This window comes from Apodemus sylvaticus, chromosome 23 (genome assembly GCF_947179515.1).
Source record: "Apodemus sylvaticus chromosome 23, mApoSyl1.1, whole genome shotgun sequence".
Lineage (NCBI taxonomy): Eukaryota > Metazoa > Chordata > Mammalia > Rodentia > Muridae > Apodemus > Apodemus sylvaticus.
In genome coordinates this window covers 20,226,632-20,250,396 of record NC_067494.1, presented here as the reverse complement: position 1 = coordinate 20,250,396, position 23,765 = coordinate 20,226,632, and the positions used below count along the sequence as shown (strand labels likewise).

At 41.9% G+C, this 23,765-nt stretch overlaps 1 protein-coding gene across 1 annotated transcript; it reads right to left on the bottom strand.

The window, feature by feature from the left end:
• Window positions 1-1,663: 1,663 nt before the first annotated feature.
• Window positions 1,664-13,674, bottom strand: Il22ra2 (interleukin 22 receptor subunit alpha 2). The gene is made up of 5 exons (XM_052169939.1): window positions 13,566-13,674; window positions 11,012-11,147; window positions 8,385-8,563; window positions 4,459-4,628; window positions 1,664-3,583 (listed from the first exon to the last, which is right to left on the bottom strand). The coding sequence occupies exons 1-5, from the start codon at window positions 13,621-13,623 to the stop codon at window positions 3,431-3,433; spliced, it is 696 nt and encodes a 231-aa protein (XP_052025899.1). The 5' UTR covers window positions 13,624-13,674; the 3' UTR covers window positions 1,664-3,430.
• Window positions 13,675-23,765: the final 10,091 nt, after the last annotated feature.

Genomic DNA, 23,765 nt, shown 5'->3' with positions numbered 1-23,765 from the left:
TGCCATCACTGCTGCCTTGTGTTTGCTGCCCCAACATTACTGAACTGGACGGTTGGTCTATTCATGAAGTGTTTGTGAGTAGTTTGAGCGGCTGCTGCTGATTATTGTGAAGTGAACTATTGATTTCCCAACAATGAAGATTGGATTTCCTCCAGAGAACAATTTCTAAGCAGTTCTGTTTCCCCTGTATCCTAATAAACTTTCCTTTCTACTTCCACTGGTCAGAAGGGAGTTTAAAGCATTTAAGCACCCATATTAAAATTAGGGATGTGAAAAATTTAAGCTTACATATAAATTCCTGCTGGTCACCCATCACTTTATATATACTACTGCATGTCAACTGGTGGGACCTGACACATCAGGGTATGAAGCCTCCTGGGGTGGGCTATGTAGGCTAGAAGTAGGGGAGTAGAAGGGCAGCAGATAAGAAGATTATTTGGGCAAAAAATGTCAGTAGAATGAGTATATAAAGCATATTATTTCTAAGGTCTAAGATAAACAGTTACAAAAGCATCAAGGTTTATTTAATAATCTTATTTTAAAACATGTCTACTTAAATATGATATACTAATCAGCAATATCAGTCTGGTATAACTAATCATATTATGTTTCACATGTGGTATACTATACTGCTCTCTTTAACTCTTCTGTGTTTTCATCAACTATTCTTCTTTGCTTGTCATTGGTGGATCTGTGTATTCTTCTCATCCAAGAGACACATAATGGCTATGACTATGAGATCTGGGAGGAGTCAGCTCTATGGGTTTTCAAACATCATTATTCATTAATCAGTTGTGTTTTTCTAGTCTCTAGTCACCTCCAGGTTACCCTGTTGAATGGATGTTTTCTGGTATGCAGTGAGAATCCAGTGCCCTGGTTTCAGAATGGAATTTTTCCTAGCGTGGTGTGCTCTATGATTCTAAAGATCTCTGTCTATGAGTGGATGACCAGAGGTGTTGGCCAACTTGTTTTGGGCAACCACCTTGTGTGGATGAAGATCACTTTTTCAGATCCCTCCATTGTTTTCTTATAATGTTTCTAGAAGGAGAGGCTCAACCAAACCTTTAACTGTTAGCCCTGTACAATGTAGTCATCTGTGGAACTTAAACAAAAAGTACAACTATCATATATACATTCTTTTATGTTTGGACTCATTGTGTTAACCTTCCATATATGTTACTGACTGGAAGTTCATCTATTCCAGAGAGTGGGGCACACTTCAAAATTACCCATTTCAATCATATCGTCTATGATGATGTGAACTTCTCCTCTGGCCCTAAGAGATTTTTCTTGCTTTGACAGTCTTCCTTTGTTGAAGTCCCTGTACTTCTTAATGCTATGTGTTATGGTGACATTGGTCTCAGAGGTTTCCTCTGAGAGAATGACAATCAGGGACAGCGAAAGTGAGCTGGACTCTGAGGGTGTCATTCAGGTGTCCTGGGCATCCTGCTCAGATGAAGGATGGACGTGTGTAGTGAACCAATGCCTGAATCAATTAAAAACAGTCAGTTCCATGATTATCAGTCGTGGGTACAATCCAATTTCTGATGCAGGACAGAAGACACATCTACTTCAGTCGCACAACAGAACCCCTGTGAGCCCCACATGCATATGTAGGAGTTCATCAGACAGACTCACATCAAATAACAACTACTCCAATGTGTAAAGTACAAATTAAGATTTATTGAAGCACTAACATGATCAAGAACATGAAAATCGTAATGTCTTTCAAAGCATTTTACATTTGTGTGAGCACAGCTGCGCTCGTGCATAAAGGAAATCCCGGAGCACACAAAACCGAAGCTAACCCTGTTACCTGCCAACATTCACATGCCAGCAATTGCCTTTTGTATTATGAGGCTTTAGACTACGGAGTCTCACAACCTAAATGCTGGTACCATACATGGTCCTGATTCCCAAAGAAGAGTTATCCTTCCCAAAGTACATAACAGGAAACAAACAATCAAAATTCCAAAGAATCCCCAAGCAGATGCTAAGCCACAAAAGAAATAGAAATTGAATCATTCAAAAGTAAGATTGAAGGCAGACAACCAGGACAATGCCCTAGCTCTTGCTTTTCACAGTCTCCCATATTCTTAATGGTTCTTAACATTAAGAACATCTCCCATGTTCTTAATGGTCTGTGACCATTTATCACTAAAAAAGAAGTAGGCAGACGGACGCACTGACTGTTCTCTTCGGAGTTGTATTTTGGAGCATCTTCCACGAAGATGACAAATGTTTTCTCCTAATGACTTTTCAGTAGCCAATCGTCTCAGTTCAAGAGCTACAGACAGAGTTAGCAAAGTTGTTCACTTTCTGAACCTTATGCCGCCTGATTGTTGCTCAGGAGAGGCAATGTAGTTCACAGGGTTGTGATTTTCCTTATAATCCCAGAAACAGTTTAAGCATCCACTGTGTGCCTTTTGGCTTCAAGCCAAGTTTCCCATAGGGACTCCAACGCCCCCAGCCCAACTCTCATTCTGCTAACAGAGAGAGGCCCCTTTGCCTGAATGGCTGAGTTATCAGTGTGGCTTATATGTTTCTTCTGTCTTCGCTAATGAAAAATATATGCTCCATTTCGACTACATAGGTTAAATTCTAAGGCAATATTAAAACCAAAACCAGAAAGGGTAATGTTACTAAGATTATGTGTTAAGTGAGGGGAAATTGTATTATTCATATTTCCTTCTATATTTGCATGCTCTTGTTGAAAAATCTTATTCTAGAGAACAATTCAGAGCCACAAGAGATTATTTTTGAAGTGTTAGTTCACTAAGTAGAAATCCCCCATAAGAAATAAAAAAAGAAAACATGTTCATATAAAATAGAAATGTACAGAAATATACTTGTTCACACAAAATATTAAATCAGTGTATCTCTGGCAAAGCAAAAGGTTTAATAGAGTGTGAAAAATTACTGTTGCAGAATTTTCTGTTATAATGCTTTAAAACTTATTGCAACATTTATTAAATGCCTATTATTATTTGATTCTTATTTGGGGGTTTTAGCAGAAGAAAAAGATTATCGTTAGGGTCGCAATATCCAAATAAGCTTCTGTTTTTGTATAGAACATTTTTAATTAACATCTTATTTTTATTGAGGCAAGGTCTCACTGTGTGGCCCTGGCTAACCTGGATATCTTTATATAGACCAGGCTGGCTCCAAAGTCAGATCTCAATCCTGGGATTAAAGTTGTACATCACCCGCAATATGTACATCTTTATATCATCTTTAAATTCTATTTTTGAATCTGTTCAACTTTACTTTATAACTGAAATTACCAGAAATGAAAGTACTGATTAAGAAATCCTTGAAAGGTGTGGGTAGATATTGCTCTAAGATAATCAAAACAGAAGTATAGTAAACAGCTCCAGGCACAAGTCGTCCCATTCCCAACACGCTCCTAGCTTCAGCGCCTCAGACCAGTTCAGGGAGGAATCTGCACACAGCTCTCCTTGCTTCGCGGGCTTCTTCTGTCGAACGTGAGTTGTCGCATTTCAGCCACTACGCAGTAACTGGAATGAGGTGTCAGACCTTTAATTTCAACAGCTCTCTGAGTTCCTTCATGGGCTTTCTGCCCCTACACACAAGGGGAGAAATCAGAGGATAAATGGTTTCCAGTGAGTAATTCAAATCCGCAAGTGAGTTCTGTGTGATAATGGTAAATCTTCAAGGAAAACCTCCTTCCCCAAAGCCCTGGCCTGGGTTGTAACTGGATGAAGCCACGTGGTGAGTAATCAGACCACAGGATGTGTCCTGTGAGGCTAAGGATGGATGGATGGAGCTGTGGCCAGAATCTCATTTTCTAGTAATTTGAGCTCTGAGGAAGAAAATGGCATGGACTTGTAAGGTTACAGTGAAGACAAGGAGGAAGTCCGCAGAGCCCCAAGTCTGGCAACACCTGTTTCCTGTTTCTGGGTGTCATGGACAGCTTCTTGCCTCTTGTTGAACTAGCCCTCTCCTTTGTATTTGAACCAGTTTGAATGTTTGGGTTTTTTTTTTTCCTTCCAACTAATGTACCCTGATAAAGATGGATACATAAAGGAAACATTCTGTTTACCTATATAAAGGTGCTGGCAGCAGAATTTCCTGTATAAACAACCAGAGCAAGTCTACAAAACAATGTGACTTCAAATTATGTGAAAAAAATAGGGGGTGTGAAGCCAATACACATAAACATTAACGGCAGGCAGATTAATACTAACTTTTTGATGTGTGGAGAAGTCTAAGGGAGTTGAGTGAATATTGGAAAGGGTATGTATGTACTATACACACACTACACACGGGAATGCATGCACACACACATTCTGACAGTGATACAGGCACTTGCTTGCCAGTGAAGACAGAAGAATAAAAGACATGACAACAAAGAGACAGCTCAGTCCAGTCATGTGATACAATTAAACTGTTAGTTACGTAAATAAAGAACCCAGGAGTCCATTCATCTGAACTCACCTTCTCTAGTGAATTGTTGATTATGAAAACTCGGTATACCAAGTCATAGTAATTTTCCAGGGTTGTGTTTTTTCCATTTTGATTTCTATATGGCAATTCTGGAGGACGGAGAAGCACCCACAAAGATGTATTAACTCGGGTAACAGTCACGGCTGGAGGATCTAGTTTTGCTGGAGAAAGAAAAAGGAATTTTAATAAAGCATTCAAAACAACTTAATGCTATAAATTGACAATACACATTGTGATAAATCACTGTAGCGGTGAGAAATGTTGCAAAAATCATTACAAAGACATTTTTTCTTCTGTTTTTAAAAGACTGATATTGTTCTATTTCAATATTGAGAGAGTTTCTATCAATGATTTTGTCAACACGATGATGATTTTGTTATAAAATTAAGTATAAGAGTTATTTGGAGACAGATCTTAGAACAAGGAAGATTTTATTTAGCTCCTTAAAGAAATAAATTTTCAAAACAGCTTTAAAACCATCCAAAGACTTGTAGCTATTAAGTTAATTCAACACTATTATGTTGTATGTTATGAACATTGGTGGATTGAAAGAGAGTATTTGGTTCATGTATATTGTTGCCAATAGCTAGGTTATTATTAATAAAGAGAGTAACGTTTTAATTGATTCTAGATTCACTAAATTTTGCAGTGGAGAATTTTCTTACTTAATATTCATTGTAATTTTCACTTCATAGATTTACATCTTTTATAATTCTTGAAATCTATTGTAAATAAATAGATATACACACACATATTCTATCCACATGGATACGATCTCTGTATGTTTTTTTTCTTTCATGATAAAATATTTTTTAGACCTGTTTCTTCAATCTATGAGTTTATTCTTTAGTTGTATCTGATCTGTGCTTGAAACCACAATTTGTATTCCAGAGACTTGATATTTTGTAAGTTCACCATATTTGTGATGTTTTTCTCTTCAAGCTTCTGTTTGGAAGAGGCAAAATTTTAATACAACCCTCCTGGCCTAGCTACTTAATTAGAACCAAAGAAAACTGAGTTTTCAGAAATCTTAAATTTTTATCTTATTGCTTGAAGAAGGAATTTTCCTGTATTTATACTTCACCCCTCCAAGAGCTTTGGGGTTTAATCTCTGTTGTGCATTTCATGCTCCAAATTCTGATAACTGGAGAGCTCTCTTTCTCACCATCATGTGGAGATGTGGAGAACAGTCATCTTTAGTTTTGTAGGACATTATGTTATGTGTTTAACCTTTTTCTAGACAAAAAAAACCCATTATTATCATATCTGGCATCTCTAAACACCCTTTCTTTTGTTCGGACTTGTTTACAAAATACTATTGTGCATTTTCCTGACTAGATATAATGTTTACATAGTATTTGTTTTTTGTGGCCCAAGCAGTGATTGCAGAAGGAGCTTCACAACCCCGAGCAAGCAGAGCATGTTTTTTTTTTTTTGAAAGTCTCAATTCATCATCTTAGATTTTTATTGTTTAATGTTATTCCTGATTTTAGACACCAGTGTTTTTAACCTCTTGTCAGAAGGTATATAGACTCAGAAATACCTCTTGACATAACTAAGCCAGCTACTCCCTGCCTCCTCCCCTGTCAACCTGTCATGTTTTTGCTGAGTCTTTCATGTTCTACATGGGCTAGATTCCCAGACAAGCCACTCCTGCCCTGAAAACATCATCTCCATATGGTGTTAGTGAATTTAACAGAGAGCCAATCTCTTCCTGTTTCTTTGTCTATTTGTTACAAATCTTCTAAAATTCTTTTGGTGAAATAGCCTTAATGTCTAATCTCATAAAACAGCACCTTTCACTCAATATGCTTTTCCAAATTTATCAATGCCTATGGCAGTATATGCAAATGATTCATTGATTCATGTCTTTAACAGAAGGCATCCTTAGCCCTGCGTACTGGATCTGTTCAGCCATTTGGTGTGGGTAGCTCCACACAGCTTAAATTCAACAAAGTAAAAAAAAATAGAGCTGCCTGCTTGCTCTGCTTTCTCTATTCCCCGTGGACCGGAAAAAAGTTGTCCTAAGTACCTTGCAAATATTTCCCATGTGATCAAAGGAGGTATCAGGTCCAAAGGAAACTCGACTTCTCCAAATTCCAAAAGGCATCATTGACAAATGGCTACCTGGGATGTCATTAGCCCTCCATGACCCAGGCCAGCCTCAGGCTCCTCTGACCAAGTCCCTGCTACACATTCCGAGGGTCATGCTGGCACCTCGCCCCTTCTTGCCTCCCTCACCCCAAGCTTTTCCAGCTCACACTCTTTCTTCCCCCCAAGCTACTCATCTAGTCATTCTTCTTTTGCCCCTGCTAGTTTTTATCTCCCCGCCCCCTCCTGCTTCTTCCGTGGTCAGGTCCAGTTTGCTGGCCATGTTCAATCTGCTTCTTTCTCCCTACCTGCTCTGGACTCTTTCAGATGCCTCTGGACACTCACTTTCTCATACTTGCAATAAAAGTCTTCCCCTTAGCCATGCCATGGAGTTGTCATGCCATCAGTTTATAGCAGAGGCAAGGTGACTTTTCATATGACATAGCCTATGCACAAAGTCCATGTATATATTTTAATACAAAAAAAAATCTGGTCCATTGAAATCCTACCGAGCACAGGATGACACCTTCCACCTAGTGATTTTCTTAACTCGTGGCTTTGTTTTCTAGATAGAAATCAGAAGTCAGACCTTAAGGAGCTGTGACATGGTGCATCTCAGAGCAGGTCTGGGGAGTGCCGGCGCATACAGGTGGTTCATTAGCTTTCACTCGAGGTCCTAGGAACATCCTGTCCTCAGACTCTAGAAACATGTTTTTCAAAACGTGATGTTTGCGCAACCTCAGGAGCTGGTTGGATGGCCAAGTTGGATGGTAGAAATCAGAGGAGTGGGTGGGGCTCCTTCCAAGCGCTTCAAATAGTAGCCCGACTTAACGGCTGTAGACACTGGCTTTCTCCTCTCATATCTGTGAGGCTCTCCTCTCATACAGTATTGAAAGAACACTCCCCAAGGCTTTCTCTTTTGCAGGAAGGGTAATACAGAAATAACAGAAATGCATGTTAACAGCATTCCATTTAAGTAGGACAGACAAGTTCTCCACCACTCCTCTGAGACAGTGTTTTTTTGGCCGTTCTTGTCTGATGGGTCTAATGGATCAGACTTTGAATATTTGAGCTTTATCCCATTTCTAGGCTTAAATGTAACAAATGTCTCACAAATACCCTGATTAGTACAATCCAGCTTAGCCTGCAGAATCCTTTACATCAGTTAGAGACTTGTCTATGGAGTGCCTCGGGCTCAAGTTTCAAATTGTTCCCCTCTGCCCCCAAAAAGCTATAGAGCACAGACAGGTTTTTAAATTCTCCTGCTCATCTCTTAATTTAAAAGTTTCCTAAATAAATAAATAAATAACCTTTCTTCTGAGTTCCACTGCATCTAGCATTTTGGATATACGTCACTAAGTTTAAATCAAACTGAACATTGCATCTCTTCAGACCATGGCAAGGTTTCATAAATGACCACTGGACATACAGTATTAGTACTTGGAACTAAGAAATTTTTTTTTATAAATTTTGGTAAAAGAAAGTACTGTTTATAGTGACTAAATAAGAAGGAGAGGTTACAAAAAAAGAGGAGAGGTTACGTGACGTGAGAAAGCTTTTGGGGTAATGATAGAAATTGTTGCTTCTGAGTTTATTGGGGTCAATTGTTTGAGAAGGTTACATGTAAGCTGGGTCCTAGAGCTCTGGCTAAACCTTTGCCCTAGAATTTCAAGGTCAAATAATAAAATCGAGTTCCTGGTGTAGTCCTGAGGATAGCATCTAGTAAGATGAGAGCACATGTCTCCGCACAGCAGGTGACCTGGCTGACCATCTAGAGGTTGTTCAAAGGCAGAAGGGAAAAAGGCAAGTAGCTCACTGGAACTCACTTTCCCACCACGGAGTGAAGCGGGGTGTCCTGGTCCAGGCAGAGTGGCTTCCAGCGCGAGTCATCATCACCCTCCCATAGTACGGTTCGTAGGGGTTTAAGGTCTCATTGGTCAGGTCACAGAAGAGCGCTGTGGTCCCCCAGCAGTCAATTTTATCCTTCCACTGTCTCTGTCCATATCTGAGGATGGGAAAACACAGCGATGTGAGTCTCTTCTCGTCCATCTGAGGACTCCAGTTTTTCCAGTGTGTTAATTTTCTATAGATTGAAAAATTTATGCTATCTTCAAGAATATATAAAAGTTCCTTCACGTTAACCAAGCTATTAGCTTGCTGGAAGATAAGCTTTAGTTTGAAAAACTTCTGCCTGACTAACACAAGGGTTTATTTCCCTTAATATGCAATAGTGTTTCTTCTGGTGTGTGGAGCAGCTTCTGTTTTAAGTATTCGCCATCCATATTCTTACAACTTCTGAGGGCTCAACTCTGTGATCCCCCCCCCCCCCCCCTGCACTTTTTATCAGCTCACTGTTGAGTTATAAGGCCGATTCTGAGAAGTTACTATCACGGGCCATCTCAGGTGATGTTTATCCAATGACCACACATGGCTCAGCACTTTATTGGGAATAGAAGCTGTACTGAGAGGTACTAAGGACCAAGAAGGAAAACACTGCAAATACTGGCATAAAGCAAAAGGCCAACCTGAGCCCATAGGATGGTACAACAGCCAACGGGAAGACATACCTTACCTTCCTACCGCTCACAAATCATGGGGGGCAGCAAGAAGAAGTCTGAGGAGGAAGATTCCTGTTTGGAGGACTTACTTTGTAGCCATGTAATGAGCCATATTGCTGGTCCCTATCCTCTATAGTCTATATAGTAACAGCACCTTCATGGTGTTAGAATTAAAATGGAAGCCACATCACAAATGCAGCACAAGTTGCTGAGTCTTTGCTAGGGAAAACGCATCTGTTCTGGCTGATTTTCCTTTTCTTAAAGATTTTGTATTTGTTGTATTCAAAATTATGCAGATGCTAATTAGCTATGAGCCACAGAAACTGCGCACAAACAAGTGAACGTTCTCAAGGTTATACACGCAACCGTTGAAAATACTATAGACACAGGGATTGTTACAGACACTCTGAGGTCTGAATTTTAAGCAGATGTGGGAACTCTCTTAAAGAATTACCGATTATATTCAGCAATTAAAAACAATGAATTCATGAATTTTTTTAGGCAAATGGATGGAACTAGAAAATATCATCCTAAGTGAGGTAACACAATTACAAAAGAATACACATGGAATGCAATCATTGATAAGTGGATATTAATTAGCCCCGAAGCTCTGAATACTGAAGATACAATTAGCATATCAAATGATTCCCATGAAGAAGGAAGAAGAGGGCCCTAATCCTGGAAAGGCTTGATCCAGCATTGTAGGGGAGTACCAGGACAGAGAAAAGGGAGGGGGAAGAAAGGAGAATGGATGGAGAGAAGAGGACTTATGGGATATATGGGGGTGAGGAGGGGGGGACTGGGAAAGGGGAAAGCTTTTAGAATGTAAACAAAGAATATAGAAAATTAAAAAAAAAGAATTACAGATTAAAGTTCTACAGAGTCTTCAAGCTTAATCTTAGTTTCGTGGTCCAACAGTTTCAAATCCACTTATTGCTATGGCCACAGACAGGCTCATTTTGGACCCATTTATATTGCCTGCAGGCAACAAATGAAGAGAGAATCAGTTTCCATTCCTACACACCACAAGCTTCTCCAGCTAGATACAAACCTAGCTTGGAAACAGAAACGTTCACAGAAAAGAATGATACATTTTACAGAGGAAATTAAGGAAGAGCAAACTTCTGGGACATTCTTTTCTGAATTAATTCACAGAGGAATCTGAGCAAGGATTTACGTTCCCCCGCCACTATAACTGAAGGGCCGTGGATGGATTTATGAAGTAAGAGTGTTATTCTGGCTCAAAGCTATAATCAATCACTCTTGTCTTTTGGTCATCCAAGTTCTCAAACTATTTAGTGGAAGAAGAGTCTCAAAATACTAGGGGGTGTATAAATAGAAAACCTGCCATTTTCCAACCAAGGCTGATTATTTCCCAGCCTTGACAAAGGAAAGAGTTCATTACACCTGAGTTTTGGCATTGATCGAATAAAAGGAGTTTACAGACCTCATGAGAAGAACATGCAACAGCATGTTCTAGTGTGTGCACATGCTTATAGAAGTCATTAATACTTCTAAAGAACTTTCTGTATAGTGAACCAGTCCTAACCATAACTTACCAATTAAAAATATATTTTGCATATTTCTATGTTTGCCTCAAGTTTAACCACTAGTGGCCTGGGCTTACTGAGTGTTTGTACAGGGTTAAGCAAGTGGCTGCCAACACTCATTTGGCATACTGAGAAGCTCCCTAGACTGTATCATACCCTTGTGACATCATACCCTTGTGTCATATCACAGGACAACCTTCTGTCCCCACCTCTGCGTCTCTCGACACCCCTGAAACTTCTCTAAAAACCAAACAAAGCAAAATCCAGAGGTGTTCAGCACCTCATACTCCATCGCAACCCAGAAAGTATCACCCTGTGGCCCCTTCTACCAACAGATCTACTTACATCTTGTACTGCACAAAGTAGAGGCTGTCGTTGCTGGTGAGGGAGCTCCCTGGTTGCCAGTGCAAAATGTTGTGGAAATTTCTGGACTGAAATTGGACCTTCTGGGGCTTCAGAGATACATGAGCTGGCTGCATTTCTAAGGTGGCAAGAACAACCAGTGGACATTACTGTGAGCATTGCTGTTGGGAGCAGAAGGTTTTCATGAAATCTCTACATTAGGAATTCCTGGGGGAAGTTGCTCTAAGTAAAGCCAGTGGTGGTATGGTTAGAAATCAACATTGTTGACTCTTCAATATGATGACTTTGATGCATGGTCAAAGTCCTCCTCCCCTCTCTCTTTAGTTCTAGTGAATCAACCCAGGGAAAGATCTCTGCCACTGAGCTAAACCGTAGTCTAAGGTAAAATCGTAGAATGATACGTGTTTTATACTAGGAAAAAGTGGCAATGATGCCCATCTCTACACATCCCAGTGGGTAGAGGAATTAAAACTCATGGAAAGAATATAGTCCTTAGTTTATTCCCACATAACAATTGTATGTAATGACTACGAGGAAAGACCCATTACCTGTGGAGATTTTCAGAGGCACTAACCTACAGTAGTGGAGAATTACTTAAGACCTGCTGTGGGCTCTGGTGGGGTGTGAAATCATAGACAGGAGAAGGAAAGACAATTTTTGGCAGGAATATTTGTGTTTTCTTCTTCAAATCATATAGTATGGGTGGCCTAGCTTTACCTGCACTTAATCTCGTGAAGGCAAGACCCCTTTAACATTTTATTTCAAAGTCCTAAGTTTCTGATACAGTTCCCTTGGATATTTCTTCTTACTGACTTAATGGTGGTAACATTTTTTGTATGTATTTTGAAGGCCTCCTGCAAGGCATGAATGGTGGTATGGACTTGAAAAGAGTCATCAAGTCATACCTGCTAATCCATCTTAGAATATAAACACTTTCAGGAGACAGAAGGCACAGTTTCTTGAAGCCCCACCCAGAGTTGAACTGCCAGCCTGAAGGTGGTTGGCACTTGCCCTCTTTGGGCTCTCCACTTTGATTTTTCTGACATCTTCACTGTTACCACTGTCCCCAGCAATGACTCACAGTGCACTAAGCACTGAGGGATTTCTCCCATCATCTGCTCATTGAATTTGCCCAGCTCCTCCATGATAAACATTCTGCCACCATCTTCTTCTTAGGGTCTAGAGACCAAGCCTTGGACAGGTGAAAGGGCCTTCACAAGAGAAAGTGTTAAAGTTGATTTTAAGCCCAAGCTGACTCAACATCCTTCTTCTTGCTACTGGAAGCTGAATATGAAGTCCTGGGTGAGAGGAGTCCATGGGGGAGGCATAATAATAATAATAATGATAATGATAATAGTAATACAATAACAGTAAGCTTCTCCCTCCTTCATCTACTTCTGTCTTGACATTTATTGAATAGTGATCAGATAGAAATATGCATCAGAAGCTCTTATGCCCATTCTTTTGATTTATCCCCAGACACCTACATAAGAGAGATAGTTTTTATCACTGTATTTCCAGGTGTGAATACAGGCTCAAAAAAGAACAGGTCATGCCCAAGTTTACAGGAGCGGTAAGGTACATTTCTGTGTACAAAAGCAGGCTCATTTTGCTAGCCCTTGAATTCCTGCTAAATAAGTTCTTACTACCAAGGACAAGAGGCATAGCTTACTCAAGTTCACATATTCCTGTCAGAGGCCGGGGTTGCATTTATGTCGAGTTGTAGAATGACTCCAAGGTTGTAGGGACTTACTTAAGCCACTTAAGTGAGAGGTCCCTATCTATTGACTTGGGACCTCAGGGGCTGTTCTACAATGTGAACTTTGATAAAATGTCCTTGAGGAATTCTCTGTCAATATTTGTTTATGGCATGTGTTCTGTGTGGGAGGCTGCTTTAAAGTACTCAGCATATACATTAACTCAGTCTCCTCAATGAGCTACAATCTTCAATCTACAGAGGAAACAATTCTCATTATAGGATATTACATAAAATGCCTGGTTTTCTAGATAACAAACGTCAGGTGAAACCCAGGTTCTGACTATGTGCTTTAGGGCCTTGTGTCTCGGCCTTATAATCAGTTGATGATATCAAGAGAAAGGAGGAAGGGGAGGAAGAGGGAAGAGGAGGATTAGGAGGAGGAGGGGGAGGAGAAGATAGATAGATAGATAGATAGATAGATAGATAGATAGATAGATAGACAGATGGATGGATGGATGGATGGATGGATGGATGGATGGATGGATGGACCAATGGACGGATGGACGGATGGACAGACAGACAGATAGATGATAGATAGATAGATAGATAGATAGATAGATAGATAGGGAATATGAATTGTTTTCTGCCATGAAAGTAGTTCCTCTGTCCTAAACACTCATTCAGGTAATCATGAAATTATCCAGTCAGGATGCAGGGAGCAACTGGCCCCATGTCTATTTAGTGACCTTATAAAGTCCAGAACATCATCCAAGCCATCCTAATCCCGGTCGTGATCAGACTCAAAACTGGCCAATTCAAAGGAAGCTAAGGGCTTACCTGTTGCACTGGTCAAGAGCACGATGAGGAGGCATAGAAAGCAGTGCTTAGGCATCATGGCTGCGAGCAACCAGCGTGGCTCTCACTGAGGAGGCTGCTGAGAAGAGGAACTATAAAAATCCACAAGGGGAACGTCACTTCCTGGGCTCCACCAATGGCAAATGTTTCCTTAAATTTATCTTATTACATTATTTTACCATTAGAGAATAGGAATTCCATAAATATTTATATTATATATATGTATATATATTATATACATATTTGGAGAGAGAGGTGTTTATCTGACAGTTTGATAGTGTTTATCTGACAAAGCCTCAGGGTGGTAGGACAAGGATTATGCAAGGTAAGTGAATGAATCTTGACGGAATTTGGCTCTAAGAGGCAGGACTGCCTATGGGGACCAGGAGGATGCAGAGTAATGCACTTGGCAGTTGTAGGTGCCCCAGCCACACCTGGCAGCTGTTCCAAGAGTTGTAGTCTTTCCAAGTAGTCTTTCTGGTTTGTGTGCCTTGGCTCCCCAATCCTCCTGACTCCCCATAGGGCTCCCTGCTATACTGCTGGGCTTTCCTTCTTCTTCCACATTTATCGGGAGCCCCTCTCAATAAATGCCTCTTTTTTCCCACTCTCACCCCCAATTTTAAGCAATTGACTCAAGGAAGTTCTTCAAAGTTGCCAAATCAAATGATGTCTGGAAACTGACTCTGGAAGACCTTCAATCTGAGCTGCATCAAATCTGTTTAATAGCTCCTATGAAACCAGACTGAACCAGCTCATGTGCTCTTCGTCAAAGAGTCACTACATTGCTCTTTCAAGGAATTTCTCCTGTGTTTTTAGAGGCACTAAAACTTACTCATACAAGCACAACATAGTCAGAGGGTTTTTTGTTTGTTTGTTTCTTTACCTTATTCACCTTACATCCGGCTCACTGCCCCACTCCTGGCCACGCCATCCCATGGGACCCTTAAAGGCAGCCTGGTTTCCGGTTGAGCTAGGTTTAAAACCCCAGAAACCTAGCAGATAATTCTGCAAGGGATGGTAGGTGTTTGCCACGCTCTTAGACACCAGGCTTCTGACACGAGGCCACAGCTCTCCACTCCATAGGTCTGTGGCCATCAGTCACAGTAAGGGCAATGCCCCCAAGGCCCTCCACAGGTAGAGGATATGACCACAGATCACCTCACCTCACCTCAAGACAGAGCTCCATTTTAATGAGGTACCTAAAGGCTTGAAGGACTTAGTTAAGCTCTCCTTCCCAGACACTCCTCCCTGCAAAAGGTATTTAACCTCAGGCCCACCCAGGGAAAGTGGGGTATGTTTTCACTCACCACAACTCTCCACCTTGACAATAACTGCTTTAAAACCATGGACTGCCTCTTCTCAGAAGGGCTCACCATGGGGAACAAGGGTTCCTCTAAAGCACCTAGTCAACCACAGGAGGCCTCTGCAGTTACAGCCATGGCTTCCCCCAAGCCAGGCTGCCTGCTGAACCAAGGACTCTCTCTTCCCCAGGGACCCAGCCGCTCCCCTTGCTTGGGGACCCTCGAGCTGGCTCCCTGGCAGTCCCCAAGACCCCAGACTGTACTTCCCCACCCCTGGAGCAAGGTCTTGTAGCTTCACATAGCCTGACACTCGCCTGGAGACAGCATGGGGGAATGAGCAGTCAAAACTCTCTGCCTCCTGCCTTGTCCAGAGGTCCAAGCACTGGGACCCATACGCAGGTCACCTATCTAGAGAACAACAGCTTTCTTCTTCTTCTTCTTCTTCTTCTTCTTCTTCTTCTTCTTCTTCTTCTTCTTCTTCTTCTTCTTCTTCTTCTTCTTCTTCTTCTTCTTCTTCTTCTTCTTCCTCCTCTTCCTCCTCCTCCTCCTCCTCCTCCTTCTCCTCCTCTTCCTCCTCCTCCTTCTTCTCTTCCTCCTCCTCCTCCTCTTCCTCCTCATCCTCCCCTTCACCCTCCCCCTCCCTTTACCCTTCTACAATCCTACAATCTTTTCCCCCGTGCCCCCTCTCCTTCTCCTCTGAGCTGGTGGCTGTCCCCTGGGTATCCCCCACCTTGGCACTTCAAGTGTCTGTGAGGTTAGCTACTTCCTTCCCACTGAGGCCAGACAAGGTAGCCTAGCTAGTAGAACATATTCCACATACAGGCAACAGCTTTGGGGATAGCCTCCCTCCCTTCCATTTATTCAGGACCTACATGAAGGTCAAAGTGCACATCTGCTACACATGAGCGAGGAGGTCTGGGTCCAGCCCATGTATGTTCTTTGGTTAGTGGTTCAGACTCTGAGAGCCCCAAGCGTCCAGGTTAGTTGACTCTGTTGGTCTTTCTGTGGAGTTCCTATCCCTTTCTGTCCCACAATCCTTCCTCCTATTCTTCCACGAGAGTCCCCAAGCTCCATCCACTATGTGGCTGTGGGTGTCTATGTCTGAGTCAGTTGCTGGGTGGAGCCTCTCAGAGGACAGCCATGCTAGGCTCTTGTCTGTAAGTATAACAGAGTACCGTTAATCATGTCAAATGGTGCTGGTCTAACTGGATGTCTGCATGTAGAAGAATAAAAATAGATCCATATTTATTATCCTGCACAAAACTCAAGTCCAAGTGGATCAAGGACCTCAACATCAAACTGGATACACTAAATCTCATAGAAGAGAAAGTGGGAGACAGTTTGCTGAACAGAATACCAATGGCTCAGGCTCTAAGAGCAACAATTGATAAATGGGGCCTCGTGAAACTGCAAAGCTTCTTCTGTAAGGCTAAGAACACTTGTCAATAGGACAAATCGGCAGTTGACAGATTGGGAAAGGATCTTCACCAACTCTACATCTGACAGAGGGCTAATATTCAGAATTTACAAAGATCTCAAGAAGTTAGATGCCAACAATCCAAATAACCCAACTGAAAAATTGAGTACTGAGCTAAACAAAAGAATTCTCAATAGAGGAATCACAAATGGTTAAGAAGCACTTAAAGAAATGTTCAAAGTCTCTGGTCATTAGGGAAATGCAAATCAAAACAATTCTAAGGCTCCATCTTACAGAATGGCTAAGATCAAAAACTCTAGAGGTCACTATACAGGTCTAATCATTCAGTTTCTTAGTAGAAGTGCTCCATTGGCAATTGCTGCTGAATAGTGTTAATTAGTTGATTAATTAATTTACTCATTCACTCACGTATTCATCCATTTGTTTTTTCATATTTGTCAAATATGAATTCCCTACCATAGAGGAGGCATTGTTTCTAGCAGCAAATAAGACAAGAGACTAACCTTAAGTTTCAGATGCTTAATTGTGGGGTCAGGGATGTGGACAGTACTGGCCCAAGGTCAGGTTGTGACTTTCTTCCCACGTCTCCTCTGTCTCTTTCTCTCTGTCTTAATTGAGAAAGAAAGGGTTCCAATAAGGCAGCTGAAGGGTGTCTTTAAGTGCCTTCTCTTACCCTTTGCCACAGAGGATCAGCTCAGACGAGCTGTAGGAAGCTGGGGGAACCCACCTTCAGAACTGCAGGGCAGTGTGCAGCACTGATACGCAGGAAGGCTGTTTAAGAACAGCTGTGCTGCGCAGTTCATAAACGATGCATTTTACTTAGAATAAGTACATTTATACAGAATTATAATTTTATTTGTAATAGCTATAAACTATTTTCCATGTAGTCTTGTATGGAAAATATGTGATGACACCTCCATGTTTTTCAGCCTCCTTGTGTCTGCCAGCCTTCTGAATCCAGCCCCTCCTTTTCTCCAAGCAAAGTTATGGTTATGTCGAATGTCATCTCCCTGAAGAAGAGTCACACAGCAAATGTAGTGTTTCCTTCCCATGACCTGGGTGTACCTTGTCTTCCAGTCTTTCCAGTATCACCCTTCACTTGTTACTGATGTGCTCACTGGATTTTAACCTTTTCACCAGGCCTGCCTTTTAAGTGGTAGGTGATTATCTGGATATGAACACACATGACATTCAGTATCTTCGACACCAATGGATCTTATTTTGAAGCAATCAAATGACTCCCAGTTTTAGTTCCAGGAGAAAGGGAAAATACTTGATTTCAGGGTATTTCGTGTTGAGCAGTAAGGAGTGAGTTTGGAGTTTCCGTTGAGTTACTGACTCCTTGAAACAAATAGGAGGAGGGGAGAGAGTTGAAATGCTTTAAGAACTGAATTCTTGCTGGGGCTCCAGCTCAGTGCAGAGTATTGTCTCTCTGGCTTCAGTCTTTAACATCTAAAATGCAGAACAAAATGTATCTGAGACCTACATTCTCTCAAGAACCCAAGCTCTCAGAAAGTTTCACACATCTATTTTCCCAATAACGTGGCAGCCAAAGAATATGTATGGGATTGTTGCAAATGAAATTTAAAGTCATCTTGTGTGAACAGAACATTAATCAGTTATTGGGGGCCTTCTGCTCTCCTTGCTCCAGACACACTCTCTGTCCTCTTCTCCCTGCCTGCCACCCCTCAGAGGGACAGCCAGCTTGTCTATGACAACACAACCCTGTGTCTGGAGAACTTGCCCAAGCTGCTGACTTGGCCAGACTTAAGTTTATTCTTCCTGTTGTAGCTTCCAGAAGACCAACAATTCTTCTAAGGGGAAAAAAACGTATTTTTTGATGTGACATGGTGTTTTATTATCTTTGTTCCTTTTTAGAGGTACATATTGAACTATTACAGATTAAAATGGCATGATATCTGAGATCTGTTTCACAATAGCAAGGGTCATGGAAAGGCAATTATAACACATAATAACTGTGGTCCACTATTAAGTATTTTCCTGGCATTGTTTTGGTTGAAACTCTCTCTTAGCCCAGGAGGTTGATATTTTCATCTTGACATTTCAGCTGGAGAAACTGAGGCATGGGGAGGCTGGGAGAACTTGGTCAGAGTTCTATAGCAAACAATCACAGAACGGGGTGGATGTAAAATCAGATGCGGCTGGCTGCCAGGTGTTTCAATCTTCACTTGGAGTATTCATCCCTTAAAGGGATCAAAAGATGTCAGAGCCATTTGTCTCTCTGACATCACTCAAACAAATGCCTGTTGGGTGTAGGCACTCTCTAGCCATGAAGAAACAAAAATGAACTAGACATTGGTCCCAGCAATAGTAGAGCCAACATAATTTTCTGTTAGTCAGGCCCTGAAAGCAGCTGGCCATGAACATATGTAGTATTCTCCCTCAGAGCGGTGTTTAAAACTCAAGCTCGGGGTGACTCTGCTGGTGTGCATCCCAAGTGGGCTAGATTGGGGGTGACTCTGCTGGTGTGCATGCTAAGTGGACTAGGTGGGGTTTGCTCCCTGTTTCTGCTCCAGATCCCACCCCATTCTGTCATCACTGTTGACCGACATCTGTTGTCTCCACACAAACACCAGACCTGTGGAGACCCACATGCACTCACTGCATTTTCATATCCACCAGATCCTCTTAACATCTCTCAGGGAATGCCTATGACCTTCACACATCTCTGCATACTGGAAAATTAAAATCATTTTCAGTATAGAATTTGGCAAAGAAGGAATTTTGCTGCTCAAGTACAGGCAGTAAGTACAATGTCCAACCTAAGTTTAATTTTGGCCATTTGGACCTTAAAGAATAAGACATTACAGGTTGTTCATGCAAACTGTTCCAAACTTGTCAACTTTTGGAGCACTAAGAGGATACCACAAGTAGACCTTATGTCAAAGGTATAGGCATTAAAAACATAGTCACAGCCCTCTGGCTGTGTATTCAAATTGAGATAGAAATGAAACATAAATGACGTGTGTATTTAGACTCTGACTCTATCCCTGAGATGTCTTGCCACATGAAAACATTAAAAAATGCAGAAATTTTCCAAAAGCTGAAAGAATTCCAGTCCTAAGCATTTCAGACAAAGGCCACTCAACTTGTATAACATTTGAAAATCTCCATTCACAAAACTTAATAAAACTTCATGAAATTAACATTCTCTGCTCTTTTAGTATACAAGAGAGCCTACTGATTTTGTTTCAACTACTTTTTTTTTAAAGAATGGTGTGCTACATACATTCATGTGCATGTATGTGTGCATGTATGTGTGTGTGCATGTGTGTATATGTGTATTAATATTCCTAAATACATAAATACAACCCACTTGGTCGGTTTATTGTGTGTACATATTTTCAAAGCTGACAATTTGGTACTGAATAATGAAATTTATGTTCTGCCCATCTCAGCATTTCTCAGTTCTTGGCTAAGGTTGAGGTCTTATGCGTATCCCCTACCCACATTAGCATGTTTATTAATATTCTTGTTCAGGGCTTTCTTATCCATGTTTCTGTGATGTGTAGGCAACCTGTTCTTGATCAAGGTCATTCACTGACCTTGGAAACCCTGTGTAGTATCATCAAGCGTTGGGTACTTGTATAAGTAATTCAAGTGCTTGGTGTTAGCTCTGGAATAACTGGAATATGGTTGATGGGTCATTTTTTCCTCCACCATAATCACTTGGGGCACTGCTATCATGATGTCTTGGCATGGTAGTGCCCATGGCTACCTGACTGACCTCCTTGCAACTGCTACTATCCTGTGCATCAACTGGATCTTCTTTTCAAACAAGAGATTAATTGGAACATTTCTCTCAGAACATGCTAGCCTTCCCACCTCATTCAGAATGTGAGCCAAAGTTTTCACAGTTGCTTATTGGATGCTATATAAGCTGACTTCATTACTTCTAAGTTCATCTCCTGTAGACCGTCTGCTTTATCTATAGCTCACCAGCCTTCACAGCCTTTTTGACAATTTTTTAAACATGCCGGGCACAGTCCCTCCCCTCCTGAACAGTGGCTTCCTCTCTGTTCACCCCAAGTATCAGTCCTCTCTACCAGCTGCCCTTGTTATCCCAGTCACTAACCATCACTGGACAGGGTGTGCTTTATGTTATTCCAACTACATGAACTCTTCTCTGTTGGTTCATGAGTTTGAAAATTTGGTCCCTGTCAGGTCTAAAGGAAACTTCCCCAAATTCTATCAGTTAGAGGGAAAGTTAGCAATCCTCAGGAACTCCTGAAGCTGGTTCCCCTCCACCAAAGGAACCATTTATCCCAGGCAGAAGGGTCAAAGGGCAAGCTATGGTGCCCATTAGAATATCAAAGCACATGGTGGCCTCTTGCTCTCTCTGTATCACAAGTACCAGTTACAGACTCTATGCTGGCATCCTGGCTCTTCTCAGTTCTTCTGGCCTACTCTGAATCCTAACCTTCTCCCAGCTCAGGGACTGCCCTCTCCTGGATGCTGCCCATCTCTCCTTACAACCCTGCTATTTTGGCTATTCTTTCTCCTGGTTCCTCTCGCCCTCCTCTGGGTTCTGTCTTTCTGCTCCTCTCCTTCCTGCTTCTCTCTGGTCATGTGCAGTCCTCTTCTCTGTCTCTGTCTGTCTCTCTCCTCTCTGTCTGTCTCTGTCTCTCTCCTCTGTCTCTGTCTGTCTCTCTCTCTCCTCTCTGTCTGTCTCTGTCTCTCTCTCTGCTCTGGAGACACCCCTGGCTGTGTTCTAGCTCATGTCTACAATAAAATCCTGCCGCTCAACCATTGCTTGGATCAGTCATATTGTCAGTGCACGAAGTTCCCAATGGTGTCACTTTGTTTGGAAAGTTGTATAATCAGAGAAGGTGGGGGTTCCTGGAGGAAGAGGGTCACTGGAGGTGGAGCTGGAGGTTTTAAAATGCCCCTGCCCTTCTATTAACCCTCTGCTTCCCAACTGCCATCCAGCGTGACTAGTGCTGCTTTTCCCACTAAGCTTTCCATGCTGTGATGGAAATGTATCCGCTCAACCTGTAAGCCAAACAAACACTGTCTCCCTAAATTGCTTCTGTCTAGGCACGCATGAGTACAAACATTCTTAGGATAAAGTGGGCAAAAGTTACCCTGGCGGTTTGGGGCCAAGGTGTGATACTCAGAGATCATGCCACAGACTAGACTTCTGGCAAGACATCTGTTGAGAGATTACAAGGTTGTCTCAGAGTGGGGGCATGAACCAGACAGCCAGACAGCCAGACAGTCAGGGAGACAGCCAGGGAGGCAGACAGATAGAAAGACAGAATAAATGAATGAATGAACGGACGAACAAGATGCCCACAGAGATCTAGTTGGCCAGGACCTTTTAAAAGGCTCCCATGTTGCATGGTGGACATGCCCAGCACTTGGCAGTGGTGAGATATGTAAGCACAAAGGCAGGCTGGCAGAGCACCTAATTTACAACACAAGTAATTCATGCTTGTCATTAAGTTGGTCCTGGGAATGGCGTTGTTATGACAAACCTGACTATTGTGGTTTTTAGGTCTTTAGAATGTTTTTGGGAAGACTGTGGAAGAGTTTGAAAATCTAGGCTGGAAAACCCCTAGAAACTTGTAAGCATAGCTCAGTGGGCTATGGTGGGAGTTTGGAAGGCCAGCAGGAGGAGATGGAGACTGCTGGCGCCTGGCTCAGGAGGTTAGAATGTGTCCCGGAATTCTCCTCGCCTGTTTCCTGAGACCTTGAGATAGGCTGAATTTTAAAGTAACAGACTTTAAATGTGTTTAGTGAAGGAAATTTCAAGGCAAGATAGCAGTTGCTGTTTGCCAATCTTATTCAGGTTTACGGTGAAAAAGAGCAAGTGGGGAGAAAGATAAAGTGCAGACTGCATGACCAGGCAAGGCAGTGGCTGTGCTCTGTCCTGGGGCCTGCAGGAAGCTGCCCTGGGGTAAGGCGGCAGCACCCAGCAGAGGCTCCAACCTGTGAAAGTGCAAATACTCGGAAACCAGTCAGAGACCGTGAGAAGGCTTAGATGACGTGGTGTGAAAATAAACGACAGTATTTCTGTTTAAACATGAAGCCATTCATAAGCCTCAGTATGAGAGAATATTCCATTTGTCAACACAAAACATGCAGTAGCACGCTAAATATAAACTTGGTAAGAAATGCCCTATGTTTAGGATGTATGTCTAAAACTAATAAGGGAGGTAAGAGACTTGAATAGGGAAATCTTCTCCATACCTTCTGTAGAGCATTTAACTACAGAAAATTATTCGTTAGTAATAAACATTATAGTGATAGAACACTGACTCAAATCCCAAAAGAACTTCAAATGGGGGAGGGAGTAGAATCTGGCAAAGAAAAAAAAAGTCTGTAGGTCTATAGTTGATCTTAAAACAAAGAAACAACCAACCAACCCAGCTAGGGCCTGGAGAGATGGCCCAGTGGTTAAGAGTAGTGACTGCTCTTCCAGAGGTCCTTGAGTTCAATTCCCAGCAACCACAATGGTGGCTCACGAACCATCTGCAATGGGATCTGATGCCCTCTTCTGGCATGTCTGAGGACAGCTACGGTGTGCTCACATACATAAAATAAATAAATAAAAGCACAATTCTTGCTAAAAACCAGTAGAAAGATGCCTAGACGACTAAAGTACCTGAGAACGGTCCCAGAGATGAGCAGAGCCTGGGGCGAAGACCTAACTAACAGCTTAAGCTGCTGATGAGTTAGTCTATTGAATAAACAACACTGGAACTGCAGCGTAGGGACGGCATCGAAGGCAGGAGTGTGCACGGTTCTGGCCCACCCTGCTGCTTTTCTGTTTCCTGGCGTCATGACGTCATTTTGACATGCGCATTGGTCCTGATGTTTCTGCTTTAGGACAGACCTAAAGGCAATGGTGACGGCTGACCGTGGTTCGAAGCCCCCAAAGCCAAAAGAAATCTCTTCTGAAATCTCTTCTCCAGGGAATGGTTTCTCTCAGGTGTCTGTCGCAATGGTGAGAACTCTGATATACACTAGAAGCAAGCTTTAAAAATTAAATCTGTGATAGATGCGTAGAACTAATAAACAGCCATTGTTCAGAGGGATGACAATCAGACATGATAAACATAGCATCTGAGAACAGCACAGTAAGTTGACGCTTTAGCAAACAAAGTTAGGATAGTTAGTCAGGAGCAAACTGTCCTTCATTGTGACCTTCAGAAAGATATGCTCTGAACGCCTGGAAATAGCGCCTCAGAAGAATAGATTGCTTCTAGGATTCCTGCCATCCACTAAGGTCTGCTCAAGTCTCTTGTAAAGAAGCATCTAATATTTGCAGAGCCTGTGCATTCTACACTACCTTAAGTCCTCTAGTCAAGACGCACTCAGAATTTGCCTTGGCTCATTTACTAAATATGAATTTGCATTAAAAATGTGGCTCATTAATTCATGGGAGCAGATTAATATTTTGATATTACTATTTGTTTT